This window comes from Scophthalmus maximus, chromosome 21, assembly GCF_022379125.1.
Source record: "Scophthalmus maximus strain ysfricsl-2021 chromosome 21, ASM2237912v1, whole genome shotgun sequence".
In the NCBI taxonomy this organism is placed as follows: domain Eukaryota; kingdom Metazoa; phylum Chordata; class Actinopteri; order Pleuronectiformes; family Scophthalmidae; genus Scophthalmus; species Scophthalmus maximus.
Window position 1 is genome coordinate 2,322,658 of NC_061535.1, and position 20,488 is coordinate 2,343,145.

Here is a 20,488-nt window from a genome sequence, read left to right on the forward strand (position 1 = left end):
CAAAGAGGAACCCACAAAATGGATCGACAATAGCCAGAGAAGAGAAGAGGCTTCCAGACTGCCACTTCTGAGCGTCATTACTACAGGAGGAACAATGATGCAGGTCCTGACGCAAGCTGCTGTCACTACATCCTCTTGTGTGTCACAGAACAGAGCATTAGAGGAGCTCTGCCGTTGGCTACAGCGTTTGCAGAGAAAAAATGACCCTGCTGAGCAAAGTCCTGGTCACCTGAGACAACATGACTTTTACACTGGCTGCATTTTCAGTCGTCGTGAACTTAAAAGTGAACCTCAGGTCATTCCTGTTGTGAATCCCAGCCGTGCGTTGCGGAGGTGAGGAATTGGAGCCACTGATTCAGCCCCTCTTTCTACAGTTTTTTCATTAGTTACACAAATATTTTTGGGACTTTAAATGTGAACAACCAAATTTCTTTGTGAACTGACTGCCATTATCCTTGATTTTTGCCTGTTACCAGACATCCCTATTTTTGCGCGTGCATGAAAATAATGTACCCTAGATATAGAATGTTATTGTTCTTCAAACCTTTTGTTCACTTACAACACTGAACACTGGTCTCCTTTGAACGGCATCTTGAAGGTTTACAAAGAAAAAAGAGATACCGAAACAAAGGTTTGTCTCACAATGTGTTTTAAAAGGTGATTGTGATCTATGATTGATTGTCAGTCCGCCTATTGAAACAACAACAATAAACGATTTAAGACATGATCGGCAAGTCTGAAGAAGAAAAATAAGTAAGATAGGATAAGATAAGATAATCCTTTATTTGTCCCACAACTGGGACATTTGGGTGTTGCAGCAGCAAAGTGGAAGAATATGTACAAGATATAAATACTATACAGAGCAGCACTAACAATAATTGCACATGTTCCATGAGTATAGTTGCTAATTGCACTCAATATTCAATATAAATATAGGTCTTTAGGATAGATAGATAGATAGATAGATGTCATTGTGTACTGTTCCCCAGGTCATATCAGTCAAGTGTCCTCTTCACCTGGAAATGTCAAAATGGTGACACCTCAGCAGACACATCACGCTGCCATCACAGCCTATTTGTGTGTGGAGAGCGAGATCCACAAAGTGATTCAGAAAGAAAGATGGAATGAAGGCAAAGAGGGAGCCAAACAGAAGAGTTTAACTTGCGTTTTCAAAGTTGAGGACTTTGAGCGATGTATCTCTTGGCCACAGTCCATGTCTATGTGCGTCTCCAGAGGAGTTTACCTCAAAGCTGTTTTTGTCTTGGTTTAAGGGTAAATCCCTGCACAATGTGCATGCATGTCGTTCTTGTTAGAAGCTGCACTTCAAAGGTGGCTATACCATCAAATCTTTGATGAGTCTCCATTTCCATTATTGAGATTTTATCAAGCAGTTAATCTTCGCGATAGCAGGCCTCTCACGATAACTTATTTTTGTTGCGCGGCATATTGTCCTAGAAATAATTGTGATATTATCGTCATTTTGAGACAATTTTTTGACACTAAATCACGTGAGCTTGCAGTTCAGGCCTTTTGGTCGTTGCACTTGAAAGTCCTGCACGTTTTGTGTAGCTGCTGTGAGAGATGCTATCCAAAATTTAGACTTGCGTTTGGGCCTCAAACAAAACAAGCAATTTGTAGACATTGAGCCTTTAGAAAAATACAAAGAAATCCCTATTTCCTGACATTTTATAGACCAAACCAGTAATTGATTAATCATATGACGAGAACAGATGAGAGAGAGAAGCAGCGAGACTTGCTGGACTGTTGCCGACATCCATTCTCATGTCAACAAGCATGTAGACACAACGGCTATTATTGAGGTCAATTAAAATGTTTGAGTTCATATTCATGTATCGTACGGTAATTAAATGACGCAATTAGCTTGACATGCCTATGCCTTAGGTTCCCAGAAATCCACGCCGCACTCGTTCACTTACACCGTACTTGTCGCCACCAATCCTTTTTCTATTATTTGTATTCTTCCCCGCACATTTAGAACTGTAATACTGTCACGATGACATCTTAGAGACACTGTGTATGTCATCTAGCCTCAGAGAAACACTACTTCAATCTGACATGTGGGAGATGTAAAGTGGTTCAGGAGGTTCAGTCCACAAATTTTCAACGTGTCTAAATGGCAGTTCTTCAAGTCACTTGTGAGGATGGTTCCTCAAAGTCTACATGAGCAGCTGGCTGCCACACCCAGCGCTGGCGACCTGTCCTCCAGGCAGTAAACACCTCATCCCATGCTCCTTAATGCACTTTTCAATCACCTGCTCCCTGTCAGATTCCAGAGCTATGCCAATGCTGGAAGGGAAACACTTGTCTTTATTTTGTGCCTGAGGCTACTGCCACAGATGACCAGGATATAGCAAGGCGACAGCATCCTCCTTCTGTATTGGTAATGCTTTCACAGAAAGGTAGAAGAGACGGCTCAACAAATCACTCAAACTAAAATAGTGAAAAAGACTATCATGGCCTCTGGAGCAATTCTGCCACCATGGCGTCGTGATGATCAAAGTTTGGCCAGGTTTAGGAAACTTAAACCACTTGGTTGAGATTAGGAAACCATTGAAGTCCTTGTAAAAAAAAAAAAAGACACTAATGTAACCAACAACATGAGTGTCTTTTTTTTACCATGACTTCAAGGTTAAGGAAAAGATACATGGTCACACACTTTGGTGGCAGTTGTTTTTCTTGTGCGGACAGTTCTCTTTTACTTTATACACAATGATTTGATATTTAAAACATCAGCACTCAGACAGCGCGGACCTCTGACCAGACTGAGGGGATTCACTCTTAACCCTAACCCTGGAAATTCAATCACCTGTCACACCTATTTTTGATAAAAATCTTCATGCAAATCCGTCCATTACGTTTTGAGTGATCCTGCAAACATACAGACAAACCAAAGAGATCACATCGCCTCCTTTGCGTAGGTTAAACCAAAAAAACATTCTCCTTTCCGCTGGAATGTAGTGGGTGGATGTGTTGTGTTATGATTGCTACACAGTGCATAATCATGCGGATGAGTATTTAGTCACAGTGACAGATTCATTGCTGTGAAGTCTAAGTAAGTGAGTGGATTGGCAGGGTATGAGAGTGTGCACTTATTGTTCCTCAAGTTCCATTCATTCTAGTGTAAATTTCAGGTCAGAGTTCGGAGGGAAAAACACTGCCAAATAATACATTGCTATGATTATGAATGGTTTTGGTGACAAGGTGAAGTCAGAACAGTTGAGGTCGCGGGAAGTAACGCGAAAAGAGAAACCTCTTGTTGGTGACGTTTTTTTAAAGGCAACACACGGATGTGTGTCTGGAAGGTCTTTGTCCCCCATGCTGTGGTTCTTCTCACTTACACACACACACACTTCCAATGTGTGTGTGTGTGTGTGTGTGTGTATGTGTGTGTGTTTGGTTAACTCAGTGGTGTGGGTGGAACAGGTCTCTCAGCAGCAGTAGTTGTAATAATGTAAGTGGGCAGGGCGGCAGAGCGACAGACCTATCCCTGACCCCGGAGGACTGACGCATTCAGGAAAGCGTTCACATGCCTCCTTAATACAACCACAACAAGCGCCACAACAAGCTGCTGAGACGTGCTGAAAAAAAAGCGTTGCTTTGGAAGCGTTTTTTATCATGGTGCTATGCCTATATTGAAAAACCAATGATGAGGTGAATCAAGGTAAAAGCTGTTACATGTTGTTGGTGCTCCTTATGAAAGGGTAAAGCGATCACAAAGGATGAGACACGAATAAAAAAACAATTATTATTTTTTTAAATCTGAGAGACAGTGGGTATGTGGGAAGAGCAATATCAGGAAAATGTCATGAATATGTCGTACGTTCAGGAAAGAGGAGTGGGTGAAGATTTTCATTACAAAATGTTATTTACCTCGATTTGCAGACACCCACTCCACACAATCTGACAAAAAAAGTCACAAAGTAAAGTTCATATTTAACTATGGAAGATTTGGCTTCGTGTGTAACACCTGCACAATCTTCAGCATGGATCCTTCCATCATACCAATCTCCACTATGTGGTGACACTGAGGTCAGGTGCATGAAAATCTCTCTCTCTCGCTCTCTCTCTCTCTATATATATATATATATCTTTTGTGATTCAGGCAGGATACATGTTGAAGAGAACTGCAGGTAATTTGAATGATCTTGCAATCAAATATGAGTAAATATTGAAGGATTTAAATTATTCCGACCAGTATCCATGGTCGTCATTAACTTTCACTATCACTACAAATGTCAATGTTGTTCAAGAAAGCGGTAACGTGTCTCTGATCTCCTCCATAAATGTCTTTGCTCTTTTTGATACACAATTACTGTTTACTAAAAAACCTCAGTCCCTTCTATTTCTCATTCTAATTCATATCCAACAAATATTGTCTGTGGGGGTCCATCTTCATGTCGCACATTCATTAAAAGCATAACCATTATTATATTCTTTTCGTCTCAAAAATTAGATTCTGTCATCCCACCATCAACACATGGTTTAAAGTGCATCCTCCATCTTTGAAGTGTCACATTTCCCTGTGTCTCTAATTTTGCTGTTTGACTCTCTGAGATACTAATGTCTGTATGAGTGCACCATCATCGCCAGAGGGAACAAAAAAAAATATATATATATAAAAATCCCACATTGGAGATAGACCATATTCCTAATCTTACCAGCAGTTTAAGAGGTGATAAATTGGCTTTTACCCATAATATGTGCAAAGGTTGAAGAGTTCGCCCACATTTAGTTGAGGATTTTGGAAGAATAGATGGAAAGTAGTGGGAGCTAAAAATTTGTGACTTTGAGACTTTATGACAAAAATTATGTAAGCTTGAAAAATCACAGTTTACTCTAAGGGCCCCCCCCCCAAAAAAATCTGAAATACACTGGTGTTCACAGTTCTCTTCCAGTCATCATAGTAAGTAAATGGGTCCTGTTGTAATCAAAACACTGGCAGTAATAATAGACATTATATTACTGCTCATCTAGATTTACACCTATAATCATCCTGGCAATGTAAGGGGAATACACTTTATTGCCAAAAAATGTTTATGAGAAAATCAATATCCCCCTGTAGAGCCTTAGATATGCAGACTGTTAGCTTAGCTTAGTGTAAGACTAGAAACAGTGGAAAGAGCTAGCCATGATTTTTCTTAGGATAACAACAACTCACCAGCTCAGGCTTGTGTATAACCCCCCCTTAAAACCAAACTCAATTTTTTTTTAACTTCTATTTTCATATGAGTTGCACAACACAACTTAATATGTTAATAAGAGATCTATAGTCGGTAGCTGGCTGGGATTTTTTTTTAAATTTAACCTAATACTGTTAGTTGTTGTTTCATATTCAGAGTACAGCAGAGTACTGATCTTCTCATCCAACCCCGTGTACGAAAGTGGATAATCGAAGTATGGTAGGTTTTTGTGTATCTGCATGTGTTAAACGTGCGTATTTATCCTTATTGGAGTGAAACTAAAGTGAAACCATGAAAGAATACAAAGCGTAGTGAACAACATTCAGGGAAGAATAAAAGTCGCATAGGTAAAGAGATACTAAGGGCATCGGGGCGAGAAACTGACAAACTGTTGTTATTTTATTGAGGTGGATAAAAGAGTTGTCTTGATATACAGTTATTGATGTGGGTACCAGATGTTAAAACAGAGATGTACAGTGAGGGAATATGGACAGAGGGAGGGGATTTATATATTTATAATAAAACTGAGTTTGGGACTTGGGAAAATATGCACTGAAATCCTATTGATACTATCATATTTAGTATCTAATGCATCTCATCGCAGAGTTTTTATGTAAATCATCTGTAAAGAATAGATTTTACAGTGAAGTAACATCTGTTACCACTGGTTACCAGCAGTAACAGTAAAAGCCCCATCTTCTCGTGTCCAGTGGTGCTGACAATAGTCGGATATTAGCACATCTCTCAGCCAGGAGGCAAGACTGAACACTCACTGTATCTAGGTGATACAGACAGGAGTACAGGAGGGGCAGGTAAAAAAGTTGGAGGCAAAAAGCCCAAAGGTGCTGAAACGAGGAAATGGATATCAATCAGCGCAGATTTGAAAAATGACTCTGAGAGGAAGAAAAAAGCAGTCTGATGGAGAAGCTTGGGTCAGGAAACATCCCAACCGGTGTTCACGCTGATCTGAACCACCGTGTACACCCGCAGTGATTTATCTTTAATTTAATAACCAATATACGACTCAAGTCAAATTCAAGAAGAAGACTCATACTGTAGAACAAGCCTCATTAAACTATATAAAACTTAACACAAAGCTTGATCAAAATGCTAAACAAAGTTAGTTACTATAAAAAAGGCAGATGTCGAATATAGATGTAAGTCATTAGAAAAGTAAGTTGGAATATCGAAATGTAAGTCCAGAGGAGCAACAGGTTTGATGGTCTTGAAGAGGCAAGAATATAGGCTATATAAAAAAACTGTTTGCCAAACTGGAGTGATTCATTGTCAACTCGACATTTAATCTAGTCGTGGCGATATCCAGACAAAGTTCCTAAAAAAAGTATGCGACTGTTGAGTCGGGAGAGAGGTAATATGTGATGGTGCAGGCATTGACGGCAACTTTGAAGTTCTCCGAGAATTTGATGAGGAGTTGATGCGGTGACAGCGACAAACAAGGACACCGGGGTTTTGAAAGGAGGGGAAAAGCGAATGGTAGAAATGCTTCCAAAACAGATTGTAGAAACACAAGTTGCACCTGTACAGTTTTTAAGTGAAGGACCACTAAAAATATTAAAATGCTCTTGTGGAGCTTAAATAGGTCAGGATGGACGGAGCCTGGGATGTTGGGGGCCCCTGATTAGCCCCCCCCCCCCAATTAAGCTTCATGACTTTGTTTGTAAGTCATAATAGACAGTTGAAAGTAATTACTGCAAAAGAGATGCAAAGGAGCACTGACACTACAATCCACCACAAAGAAACCGTACCTGGCACAGAGGAACAACCAAAACAGATCAAAACAAGAACAAGGAGATAAAAAAAGAAAATGACTTCGAAAAGCAAATCGACCAGAGAGAAAGAAACACACGAAGGAGACACTTTACAAAGGAACCAAATGACTCAAACTTGATAATGCTTCTCGTTTTTTATCCATGTTTGGGAATTGTTTCTCTTCCTCCCTTCTGTCTGTATCTGCGCTCATTCCAAAACAAATGTTTGAGGAGGACGAGGGGTCCGTACTGTGAAAGGGGTTTAACCTACTGTACTCTCATTAAACTCTGGGTTAATGAAGGAAGTCTCGGTTGACACTTTGCCTACCGGGTAAATTAATGAGGATTATCCTCCCTAATGACTGTACAAGAATGATGCTGTTTCAAGTATTTACTTCATCCCAACAATAACCAGTGGAAAGTTCACCTGGCGGCAAAATTGGTATGCAATAATAGTTCCTTGTTATCACCGAGTGCAGATATTAGAGTGTGTGCTCTATATTTATACTGCCACTGCTCAGATGTTCAGCATCATACACACAGAAAGTTGTCCGGTGTTTTGATTTTATATGAATATTATTGCTGTTACTCGACCCACTATCTGCAGCCCTATGTCAAATTTGTAATACTGCATTGAAGCTATTGAAAAATCCACTACTCTAAACCAATGGAAAATGTCTGCTTCTGTAGGGTAATAATACAATTCAGCATTGGTTTAAGATTCAGATTAAGCTTTAAGGAAACCGGGGCATGGTCTAAAATGAAAATATTATGATAAGTGCAATCCACGACTAATTTAGAATCCAATATAAAATAATCAATCCTTGAGTAAGATTTATGAACGGCTGAAAAATAGGGAAAATCTCTTGCTGTGGGACTAAGGAGCCTCCAAATGTCCACCAGATTTTAAGACTGTATCAGATTATTAAGAGTAATACTGCTCCTCAAAGTATTAATTTGAGAGTGTTGCCGATCAAGGACTGAATCCAAAACACAATTAAAGTCTACACCTAAGATCATATTTGTGTAAGACATATTGGATATAGTGTTAAAAAGATTCTGAAAGAAAATGGGATCATCAAAATTTGGGGCATATACATTTAACAAAGTCACAGGTACTGAGTTTAGCTCCCCTTTGACTAATAAATATCTACCTCTATCATCAGAAACAGTTTCCATATGTACAAAGGGAGTGTTTTTCTTAATAAGGATTGCCACTCCTCTTGCTTTTGTACTAAAGTTTGATTGGAAGACATGTGATGCCCATGAAGGACATAATACTTTAGTGGCAGTTTTTTTAATATGTGTTTCCTGGAGGAACCATATATCGGCTTTGAGTGTATGTATATGAGCAAACACCTTTCCTCTTTTTAATGGGCTATTCATCCCCTGGGTACTGAAGGTGCCTGTGTTGTCGTTAACGGTAACCACACCAAATTTTCCTGGCCCTGCGCTTCTCCTTGATGTGTTGAAAAGCCATCCGCTTCTTCATGGTTGCTGATGTTAGGTCAGGAAAGATGAACGCCGGACGCCCGTCATACTGTAGCGGTGCCTTCTCCCTCGCGAGCCTCAGTACCAGCTCCTTTACCTGGAAGCGGTGCAGCCTGGCAATGATAGCTCTCGGTTTCCCGTCTTTCGCTGGTCCACATCCACGGGACGATCAAAGTGCTCCTCTCCCAGTAGCTCCGGTAGCAACTTGGCGACAAACTCCGTTGGCCTGCCGTTCTCGGCTTGCTCGTTTATTCCGATCATACGGATGTTTTGCCTGCGAGAGCGGTTCTCCGGGTCATCTAATTTAGCTTGCTTGTAGCAGGCACTGGGAATCTAGTCTCTTGTGTCGCCTCTCCAGTTCGTCCAGACGTTTTTCATGCGGTTCCACGGCGTCCTCTGTTGTGGACACACGTTCACTAACGGCTGTTGGAGCCGATTTAAGGCTGGAAAGGGACCCATTGAGCTCGTCGAATCTGTTGTCCACGGCGCTTTTCATCTCATGTATTGCTGCTAAAATGTCTTCGTTAGTAGCCGGGGAACTCCGGGCTACCAGCAGTAGCACTAGCCCCATAGCACCTGCCTGTTGGGTGGTCTCCGCGTCGACATCTTTTTCGACCAAGAAAGAACCTTTTTCCGCTCGGAGCCCCTTGCCTTTTTGGTCATTTTCCTGCTGCTCAGCATACGACCGCTAGTAGTTTGTTTAAAGACTTATGGGCGAGGTGTGCAAGTTAGGTCGAGGTGGAGCTCCCTACAAACACGTCTACTCCACAGCGTGGTCCGCCATCTTCCCTGTCTGATAAACTTCTAATGCACCACATTAGTTCAAAGGGTCAACATTGGAGAAAAGAAACAGATCCCGAGCATTGTCCGATAGGGCGTGTTGGTAGAGAGAGTGGGAGAGAGGTCTGTCCGTCTCGCTCTTTGAAATGCTATGGGGACGTCAGAGAAACAATCCCAAAGCTCTCACATTTTACAGATCAGATTTGCAGACAACAAACGCTCTCTATGAGGCTCATGAATCAATATCCACTTTCCTCTCCTCCCCTGCTTGCCTTGAGCCCTCTGCGGGGTTTCTCATAATTTTTCTGTTGTCCTCTGGAGGTGACGGTGAAACCGCCACTTTGATGACTTTTGGTGTCCATTTGCATTGCAAGCGACACATCCCATTGTCCTAAGGGCTCAACTGTATGCAAATCCCATTAATAAATCCAGAAATGTCCGCCTGTCCTTTAATCTCCTCAGCAACCGCTCATCTGAATAAATGTCAAAATACTCCCAGCGAGATAAATATAAAATAATGGAAAATAACATGCACTGTAAATGCGCCTAGCCTCGAGCTAATTGGGGGAAGTTGCTGTGTTTTGCCATGCGTCGGCTTGTTCGCCCAAAAATAATAATTATTATTGCATTAATACAGTATGATTAAATGATCATACTGTATGATAATTAAATCATACGTTAAATTAATAATAATCAGTTTTTTGTTTTTACACCATGTAGTTGGTTGTTATCAAGCTGAGCGGTTTTCATTATTATGCAAGTGCACAGCAGCTGTACTGTCTATATATAATGGATGGATGGATGGATTTTGTTTTCACAATAACTGAAGTAAGACGAGTTTACCTTTGTGCTGGTCACTGAAGTAACTAAAGTAAGCGGGGCAGTTTATCGTGACCACCTCTCCGACTCTGGCTGTAGGCCAACAGGCGATGATGTCCCATGTTCCTTGGCAACCTGCCAGGAGAGGACAACACCATTAACATGGGCACACACACACACACACACACACACAGACAGACAGACAGACAGACAGACACACAAACAAAATCATGTGCTCAACATGACACGCGTGACACAATCAATGTCTGCCATGCGCAGTGACTGACAGGCACAGATATGAGCATTTGTTTTCCTCAATTTTAATCGTGAGTTATTACAGGAGCAGTAGACACAGGACTGTAGGTCAAAGTAAGTAGCGTTTTAAACGATAAACACTACGGACACCAACAGAAAATCTCAGGCGATTCAATCAGCTTTAAATCCACATACGAAGACATTTAGACACTCTGTGATGTCTGGCTGGACAAGATACGGATAAATCCAATGTATTGAGTTATGCCAGTCAATGAATAATTAGTTTGTCACATCTCTGAATCCTGATAAACTCCCCTATAGTTGTTGTGACTGTTGCGTATTTCCATTCACTCAGTTCTCTTTTAAAACAGCTCAGGAAACTTTTTTTTTGTGTCTGTGCGTAGTTATCCTTTAATCTTATTTTGGTTTCACTTTTATCAGTTTTGACTCAGAAGTGAAACCGGCACCACTATCGCTGGTTGTTTAGACTCCTCTGACACACCGTATACCGCGGCACATGAGCAAGCCCATGCCGTAGATTTGAAGCGCATGAATCACGAGTTCAGTTGGCAGCAGCTCAGCTGGGACATTTTTTTTCTTTTGAACTCCCTTTTACGTTTGAAATGAAAGTCACAACCTGGATTTGAACGTGCGAGTCAGCGTGCAACGTATGGTTATTGTATGCAATAACAAAAAGCAGTGGACGTGTTTTTCTGAGAGTTCAAGACCGATGAAAGCAGAAACACTTTTATTTGTGTGTATAGGACTACATTAGTGTTACATGCCAGAATACAAAACAATTTTTCATAGTCTATTGTGTTTCATGAAAGAACTGCATTTTATATGTTGTATGACCACGTCAGTGTATGGTTTCTCACAAACGCACACTGTGCTAATTCATTTATTAGGGGCGTGACCTCTGAGCGCAGCTTCCACCACCTTCCTGTCGAGGAAGCAGATAGGGAAGTAGAGAAATGAGGGTCATTGCAGAGATAAGGAGGAGAGCTGTTTCCACGCATGCATGCGTGGAATGCGTTCACTTAATACATCATGCAGTACGAACAGCATGTGTGGCGATTATTTTTTTAATTATTAAAATGAGAGTAGGGCTGCAACTAACGATTATTTTCATTTACATTTAACCTGACGATTATTTTCTCGAAATTAAATGTAATAGAATGGTTAAAAATTGATGATTGTGTTTCCCCAAACCCCAAGATGATGCTTTGTTTTGTTCACACACCAAATATATTGAGTTCACTGTCATTAAGGAGCATAGGAACCAGAAAATATTCACATTTAAGAAGCTGAAATCATACATTTTGACATTGTTTTTCATAACCGATGAATCGATCAGCAAAACAGTTGGCGATTCATTTAGTAGTCGATCATTAATCGATTAATCGATTAACTGTTGCAGCTCACACAACTGTCACTCTGATACTGAAGAAATGGAACAAAGGTTCGGGAGTCATAAAGACCACATTTTGTCTATGATTTCTGGGTGGATTTATTGACTTATTCATGATAGGGAATCAGGATTAATGATATCGCTGCAAAGTGTGAGTGGCACTGAGTCTACGGACGTGTGTCGCATGTGTGTGTGCTCAGAGTTATGACTCAGGATGCGATTTGATGCAAATTGCAGACTCTGGCTGCTGCTATGTTTTTTAAAATACCACATTGCCTTTCACTTCAGGCAGCTATTTTACCTCCTGTGACATCTCCTCCTCTGAGCAACGCGGGAGGATGCTGCGTTAAAGCTTCGGCTTCAGTTTACCACCGAGTGTGGGGAATAGATGTGGACACAACGGAGGTCACCGCGAATAAAGTTAAAACATAAAAGATATTCAAGTGCAATTTGTCCCACCCTAAAAGGAGCAAGAAAGAAGGGGTTGACACTAAAGCTCCAGACTCTCTGGTGGTTCAGAAATGTCACCGTCACAGAGCAGAACTATGATATCATAGTTCAGATTTGGAGGAAGTTAGATTAATGCGTTAGTCAGGGCAATTCAACAATTTCTCAGAAGCAAATCTGCAGTCTGTATTTCTGCCTGCCTTTTAATAGTGCTATTTCTCAACAAAAATAATATACACATGACTATTTATTTACTCATACTCTTTCCCATTTCCTCTAAATAGCCTCCTGCACACTCCAAACAGCCAGAGAGAGGGAAATGCATTTCAGAGAATGACCTGAAGTGATGTTCCCAGAGGTGCTGTTCTGACAGCGCTCCCTCTCCAGCTCGATCTCGTTCACCACGTCGCACATCTGCACCGATGATACCTGTGGAAAAGACGCAAAAAAGCACACTTAGGTGTCAAGAATCCGGTATGCTTCCATCACACTGACATTGTGTACTTGAAGACTCCTAGGGCTGGACAAAAATTTGCTAATAACTATTGCAAATTCTTTTCAACACGTTCCGCCATTTACTGTTGGAATAAACCCGCGGCCGGTAATACAATAAACACACAGAAACATTATTTATGTCTGAAATTCAAACAGAGCTCCTTCTCGCTGGGCAAACAGATGTTATCATGCAAATGGATTAGGAAGTGGAGAGAGGGGGAGCCATGGAGTAATCTGCGGCAATTGTTCATCTATGTCAACAAAGGCTGAGAAATGTGGGCTGACAGCCGCTGGTGCAGAGCCGATGGGTCAATGAAGACGTGTAAGATGCGCGAGGAGCTTGAGAAGGTCAGTGGAGACAGGGAGAGAAGGGGGGGGGGGGTCGGCGTGAGGCCGAGTGTCTTCGCGGACTCCCGGGAAAAAGAGCATCACCCATTAGGACAATTCTTACAAGACTCAAGGCAGTAAAGGTCAATGTGCGAGGGGTGCTGCCGCACAAATACACAGGACGTATTTACAGATACAAACTCATATTCTCTAATTGGCTGTTACGGACATCTTTGTCTTGAGCTGTCGAAACAAGAAATGAGCCCCATCAATCACCCACAAACGCCGACGTCGAGCTCCCGGTGCATATGACTTTATTAAACCAGCAGTGAGGTTATGATTATGATGACCCCCCCCCCCCCCCCCAACCCCCCTTCTCGGAGTGACAGCAACAAGCATATTAGAATATCCATAGTATCTTAATGATTCGGTGTAATGAGGCAGAAGAGACTGAAGGGTAAGCTGCATTCATCACTTTTAACAAGAAGTGAGTACAGTACACAACGGCTGATGTATCTGCTGTCGCGTGTGACATCTAATATCAACAAGGAATATCTAGGATCGCGTTAACACAAAATGAAGCATCTGCAAAGAGCAGGTCGTGTTGCAAAAAGTCGCACAGTCATCAGAGATGATGACTACAGTGATTATAGGACTTTTAAAATGAATTTGCATTCATAACTGCTTGTTTTGTAAAAAAATAAAAAAAATAGACGGAGTAGTTGAAGCAGTGAGGTCACCATCATCAAGTGTTGATATTAAAACATTTAGAAAACACAGCCTTTGCAGTAAGAAGTTTTTCTCACAACAATCTAACAATCTAATCTAAGAAGAAAAAAAGAAGCCACCTCGGGTTACGTCCTCTTTTTCATGACGTACAGGAATCACGATTCACACAGGGCACTTTCAGGGATTCGGTAGCATTTCTTTGGTAAGGACGGTACTGTGGGTCTGCCACCGTGTCCTTGTTTGATCATATACTTTATCACTAGGTGTCAACACTGTCGGAAATGTTTAAAGTCCACCTCCACATAGAAATGTCTGTTGTTTATTACTATTTCACAGGGGATGTTTGGGCTCCGCCGTGCAGAATGACGCGCGTGTACAGTGTGTGCGCAGTCTGTGCAGGAAGGCTGTTTTCACACTCAAAACGAGTTTAAGACGAGTGTACACATGAGAGAGGGAATTTTTGTGGCTTCTCAGGAAGAGATCCAAAAATGCAACTTACACATCCTCCAGCACATGTACACCACAGAGAGTTGACTTTCCCGTGACTTAGGAAGCAATTTAAGATTTAGTCTTAGTCTTTAGACGAAGATACTTATCCTTCATCGTTTTAGTCTAGTTTTAGTCTATTTTTTGACAGCGACATTACTTATATTTTAGTAAACTTCTAGTCAAAATGTTTTATTTCTATTCTGTGCACACATTGTGGCGTGTGGCGTGAGAGCATGGCTAGACTCAAAGAGAGAGTTGGCCGCAGCAGTGAATGTGCAGTGCAGGTTGCAGTCTGTTTTTAACATAAATAATGCCGCAGTCTCGGTGCGTCCTTTGCCAACACTGCCGGGGGAAAGTTAGGCGGTCGGTCCGGAGCGAGATAGCACTTTGTTCCTGGAGAAAGTGAAACGTCTCTCCTTGCTTCCTGACTATTCTGGTCTGGATGCCAAGCAGGAAAAAATCAACACAGGGATGGATTTCGACAGACAGACTAGATGTACGCCGGGGAAAAATTTTGAATGTCCTATAGCCCACCGCTTAACATTTTAGCTCGTCAACGTCGTCTTAGTCATGGAAAAAAGGTTGTTGACGGACACTTTGTGCCATAGTGTTCATGAGCGAAATGAACACTGGCTGTAGTTGAATCGTATTAATCACAGCAAAACAGGTGACTGTTGACATGTATGCATCTCAACGACACTGTATCAACAATATGCATCATGCTCTGCCCCAGACGTTGGTGACCCCTTGCGAAACAACATTTGTGGAAATATGAGATACAAATGCAAAGTACAGTACAAAACGATCTCTATCACCGTATCTCTTCTCTGAGCTTAATTTATCGCCTCAGTCAATTTCTCCCCCGTGCGGTCCGGCTGACGCTGTCGTAATCCACTCAACTTTTTTTTATTCACAGGACTCATTTTTGCCCGCGACCGATTACTGCAGAAGATCCGACACATCTTGGGAGTTATAGCAACATCCATCTGGCTGGGAGGCAGGAGATTAATCCGCTGACATTATCAACATGGAAGAAGGGAGGAAATCCCGTGTTGGTCAGACCCTTCGGTAACCTCGTTTCTGATTGCCGAGAAATTGAATGTCCAGCAACGTAATTGTGGAGCATTTAAGAGAGGATTTGCTGCCAGAAGCCCCTTAAGACAGGGAGGGTGATATGTAATCATCACAGATACACACAAAAACACAGACAAGGGGTGAAAAACTACCCTGCTCTGTGCCGGCACGCCGGATAATTAAGTCAATGAGCTCGTTTCACTCCCCTCTAGTGGCCAAAAGGACGAGCTTTCCCGTAGAAGACATGATTTGGACTTGTTAAATGTTTTGATCTCTTAATTCCATCAAGCTGCTTCAGTTGATATATCCCTATGCTCTTCCTTCTGTGAAACGTCTGCATTGCAACAGATCTATTATTGTCGCCCTAAAGTGAAATTGTCTGACTTTTAAACGTGCAAGAATTAAAAAGCCTTAGCTGGATTTCCAAGAAATGAGAATAATGTGCAAAAAAATCACAGCTTTCACAATGTTGGCACTAATCCTAATGTTTTTCAAGGTGGCCGGTGCGAGACCGGATGTGCCAGCTGAAGGGCAACGTCATGTCGGGTATGAACAAAGATTTCAGACATAAAAATCAAAGACACAAACGTCTCACTCCACATAGGGGTTGGTGGTAACCGGCATAAAACATAGAACAAAAAAAGGAAGGTGACCACAAAGCATGGAGGAGGAAGACTTGTATGTCAACAGACTAAAAAGAATTGCCAGATGCAATCTGGCCACTGCTTCGAAGAACGGAATTCATCATCAGCTCGTTATTTTCATCCGTATGTAACCATGCTCGTAATCATTCGAGCTAAATTCAGATGTTCCTGGTAATGACTGTCAAAATGATTCCTGACATGGGTGGACGGGGGTGCGACTGCTGGTTTGTACTGTGGGAAGAAGTATGAAATGACTTCCAAACGGGAGTAAAGGCAAGGGTAAAGGTTCTATACAGTACCACTAGTGGGCACAGAGGCTGCTGCCCCCGCTGCTCTGCAGGAGTTACATAGTCTTGCTTTAAGAAGAAGCACTGGCAGTGGAACCTTTGAATTAAAACAATTAAAAACTAAGGCATAGGCTTAGGGGGTTTTCTCCAAACTGAAAAATATCCAGCTAACAATCCAAAGTTCAATTTTATATGCAAGTGGTGCAACAAACCTGCAAGTTTTCCCTGAAAACAAACAGTTAAAAAATAACCTCAAAGTTCCACCATCAGGGTGGAAGTCCGAGATGATACTGGAATGTGTGCCTTGACTTTGCAGCCTGCTGGAATCAGGCTGTCTTCATTGCCCTTCATTGCCCAGAGCCTAGTTCACATATAACCCTGTATGTTGTGAATGGAGCCAGATTGCATGAGAGTGGGAGACAAGGATGACACAACAATCTTAGAGGTCAGGGAATGTGATTCATGAGCCTTGGCTGAATTTGGGGCGGATTTCCTAATCTGTGAGAATACAAGAGACAAAGTGAGAGGTCCTGACAGTGATTCACGCTTGAGCTTAAAATACTGGACACAAATATTAAGTGCCTACTAAGCAATACTGAATACATACCAACAATATCTACAATTTGAAAGAAAGTTAAGGCACGGAGATTGCCGCATTGGGCAATGAATCAAAAGGTCAATCGCAAACTAAGCAGATGATAATTGGACCTCTGCAAAGCCTCAGGGACACACACACACACACACACACACACACACACACACACACACACACATACTGTCTCCCTGTGCAAAACACCACATAAGTACCTTCCAACTTTGATCGTTTGCGAGCACAGAGCTCACCCTGTAAAATATCTACATGAGGGATGTTTTTAGTGATTGTTGTCATTTAAAATGGCCGCCGGTCTCGCCGCGTTTGATTACGAGATAATGATGACATTTTAAAAAAAACGAGGAGAGCTGATGGAAAAAAATAAAAGGAGAAACTTGAGTCTGTGTGTGGCCAAGAGATCCAGGGTAACGTGTACATATATCTCCGACCTACACTTCACTGGAGAGGAACAGCCACGTCATTTGTATACATCTTCTTCCGGCCTTCACCTCGTGTTTTAACCCCTGAGGCTGATTAGTCAGTCAGCTGAAGCACAACGTGTCTAATGCACAAGACACAATGGACACAACACTAGCGTATGCTTCCATACTTACAGTGCATATAGTATGTTCCCACTGACTGTTATGGCAATATGCAGTGCATTGTGTAACGCAATTACGCAACAGTCTACAATGTAGATTTGTAATATGTATTGTCATACACAAAATCGGTGTAAATAGTTATTACCAGACATAGTTATGCCTCCATAGTCAATATGTGGAAAGTTTGAGACTGATTTTCTGTAATCGATAAGTAATCGATAACTCAATTAATTGCCATGTTTTTAGTTACCTCTTTCTGTTAGAATATACAGAGATTGCCTCCAAATATGTCCACGGTCTGCGCCTCATACAACTATGCACAATGTAGGGCTCCACCGGTCACGTTCAGTCTCAACGGCCGGAGAGTGGAGATTGAAACGCCGGACTTCTTTTTTAACCATCAATGGCCGTCATCTTGGCTATATAGCAGAAGGGGAGGGGCCAACGATCTATTTACAAAGTTGGGAAAATGGTACCTGTTGCATACAAACATATAATTATGCACCACTACACTGTGGTCAGATGGGTGCCATCATTTTTTTAATGTTCATTCATTTTTATTTTATCAGTTGTGATCATCAAGTGCACAACTCCCGTGCTCGCGCTACCCTGTACCTGGTACACAGTGTGCTACGCGTGAGCGTACTGATGGAAATATCCAAAAATAGGCACAGGGAAATACATCAGTGTGTCCATCCAGAGTGCAATATTGAGCGGAGTTGTAAATTGCCCTGGAAATAATCCAAAATCTCCCATGGTTTCTATTTAATGTTTTGAAGGAGACAAGGAGGAGAAGTCATTATCGCCCGTCCTCTACACTCTTCTATCTCCTCTGCACCGTGTTAAAGTAATAATGCTGCCATCCAACCGCTGACATACACGTCTTCTTTTTTAAAATTTTTCCACCACTTATGGGATTTTCTGCTCTCCTCTCAACACCTCATTTCCTCACTGGATATATTGATGTAACATGTCAGCGTGTGTTATTGTGAGGCAGCCACCTATAGGACTGTGGACAGGACACAGAGTGCCTATAAGAGCTACTAAAATATGTCAACAAGTGACGTATCTGGTTGATCCTTTAAAGCCTCGGGGGGGGGGGGGGAGCATCTGAGAACTGGGGTGAGGACAAGACTTTCACACAGTCACTTGTTGACGAGTCTATTCTGCCTGACAAGAGCTGGTCACTGGTACACATTCAAGAACGCAGTGCCGCATGTGAAATGACCAAAATCCACCCAAATACATTAACATGATCTGAAGCCTTAAACTTTTTTTTCTTTTTGATTTGATTTCAACAGTCATCTGACAGAAATAATATGCCCACTTAAAGCCGTGTTGTGTACTTGTTGGTTGTTGTCCCGGCGTATAATTCAAGAGCTACGGTATATATGTGTCACTGGAAACATATTGCTGCGGGAAAGCCTGGTGCATCCATCACCTCGCAGTGGACACCTCGCAGTGCCAGGATTCCCTGCAGCAGAGCACAGTGGCACTGAAAGGTGACATATTACCACACGGCAATGCCTAAAGGGGTTTCCGTCCAATTATCTGAAGCCGGAGAGAGAGAACAACTACTCACTGCAAAGTCGTGACTTCAGTCCTGGTCATTTACTGCACTTATTGGACATAACTGATCAAGAAATTGTAGATATTTTGCAGGATGGTGTGTGTGCTTACATGTATTCAGGAGACTCCAATTTACAGCGTGCATGCAATTAAATCTCTTTTTTTCTTCTCCAACCAGCATCGCCTTAACCACAGTTGAAACGGACATTGAAATTATTACATTAGACTTGATATCTTCACTGGTTATGGTAATATTTCACATACCCAGTGATCAAAGAAAAGAGCATGAGATTCATTTAAAGTCCACAAGGGATTGTTGACCTCAGACTATGAAAGACTGGATCTATAGAAGAAACGTCACCCTCACTAAAGTACTGTAATGTAGCCTACAGAATACCGACTCCGCTGCAGACAAAGGGGTGACAAGTGTTTCTGAAATCCTAAAACGATGAAATTTACCACACGGACTCAGAATATCGTTGAGAAAGGTAAAAAAAAATGAGATGACCAGTGAAATACTTTTAATGGCCAGATTATTGAAAATCACTAGGCTGCAGGAAAAACTGTTTTTTATAGTAATAACTGTCAAACAGCAGATGACGTATGCATACACTTTTTTACCTTGCATCAATAAGTACAATAGATTGAATACACTCTAAACATGTTATGCTGTTATTTCTTCTGTAAACTGACGATTAGAACTACAAATACTGAAAACGTGTTTACAGTTAAACAATGATGAAACTTACTTCTGGCAGATGGCCGTACAGCAGCAGCAGCAGCAGCAGCATGAAGAACAGCTGTGAGGCATTCATCCTGTCTCCACTTTAGTTCTTATTCAGGACTCCGCAGTCCTGGCGACGCTCCTCCGCAAATCTCCCGAGGTGAGTGTGTGTGTGTGTGTGTGAGAGAGAGAGAGAGAGAGAGAGGGAGAGAGAGAGAGAGAGGCTAAAAGTCTGCGTATCTGCGCGCGCTTTAGCGCGTCGGACTGCGCTTTTTCTCTGCGCGCTCCTCCACCGGCGGCTGCGCTGCGTCTGGGCGGCTGCGCCCGCCCCCCGCTCCATTCACAACGGTGGAGTGATGTGGCTCGGGGCGGACGGTGCCAGAAGACCCGCTGACGAGTCGCTGTGTTCCCCAATGACTCCTCTGTTCTTTTTTATTGTCTCCCTTTTTTTTTTTCCTGTCAGTGACCTCAGATACAGTCTGAAGAAGAGCGTGAAGTGGTGAGATCCGGTTAGCCCCTGGACCCGATTTGGCACAACAAGATTGAAAGAAGTCATTTCTGCACTTGATATTCTGATGGCTCCACTTTAGAAATGCCATCAGCCCCTCTTCACCAGCAAATACTAAAATTACAATAGTATCTTTCTGTTCATACGCAGAGTCGGCTGTGGTGTTTCGGGAATAAATTACAGTTTAAACCTAGAACTATAGTTAAACTTCCTGGTGGTGAGCAGAACCCGGTCTTTGCCAGACTTTGCACATCTGTTCGTCAGCGTTTGCTGTT

General features: G+C 42.0%; 1 protein-coding gene across 1 annotated transcript in view; it reads right to left on the bottom strand.

Moving 5' to 3' along the window:
* vipr1b (vasoactive intestinal peptide receptor 1b) overlaps positions 1-19,895 on the bottom strand; it is a 41,815-nt gene extending 21,920 nt beyond the window's left edge. The window contains exons 1-3 of the mRNA XM_035619770.2: positions 19,731-19,895; positions 12,512-12,602; positions 10,085-10,195 (exon numbers count right to left, since the gene is read on the bottom strand). Of these exons, the coding sequence (XP_035475663.2) occupies positions 10,085-10,195; positions 12,512-12,602; positions 19,731-19,796 (268 nt within the window). The 5' untranslated portion in view covers positions 19,797-19,895. The remainder of the gene's footprint in view (positions 1-10,084; positions 10,196-12,511; positions 12,603-19,730) is intronic.
* Positions 19,896-20,488: the final 593 nt, after the last annotated feature.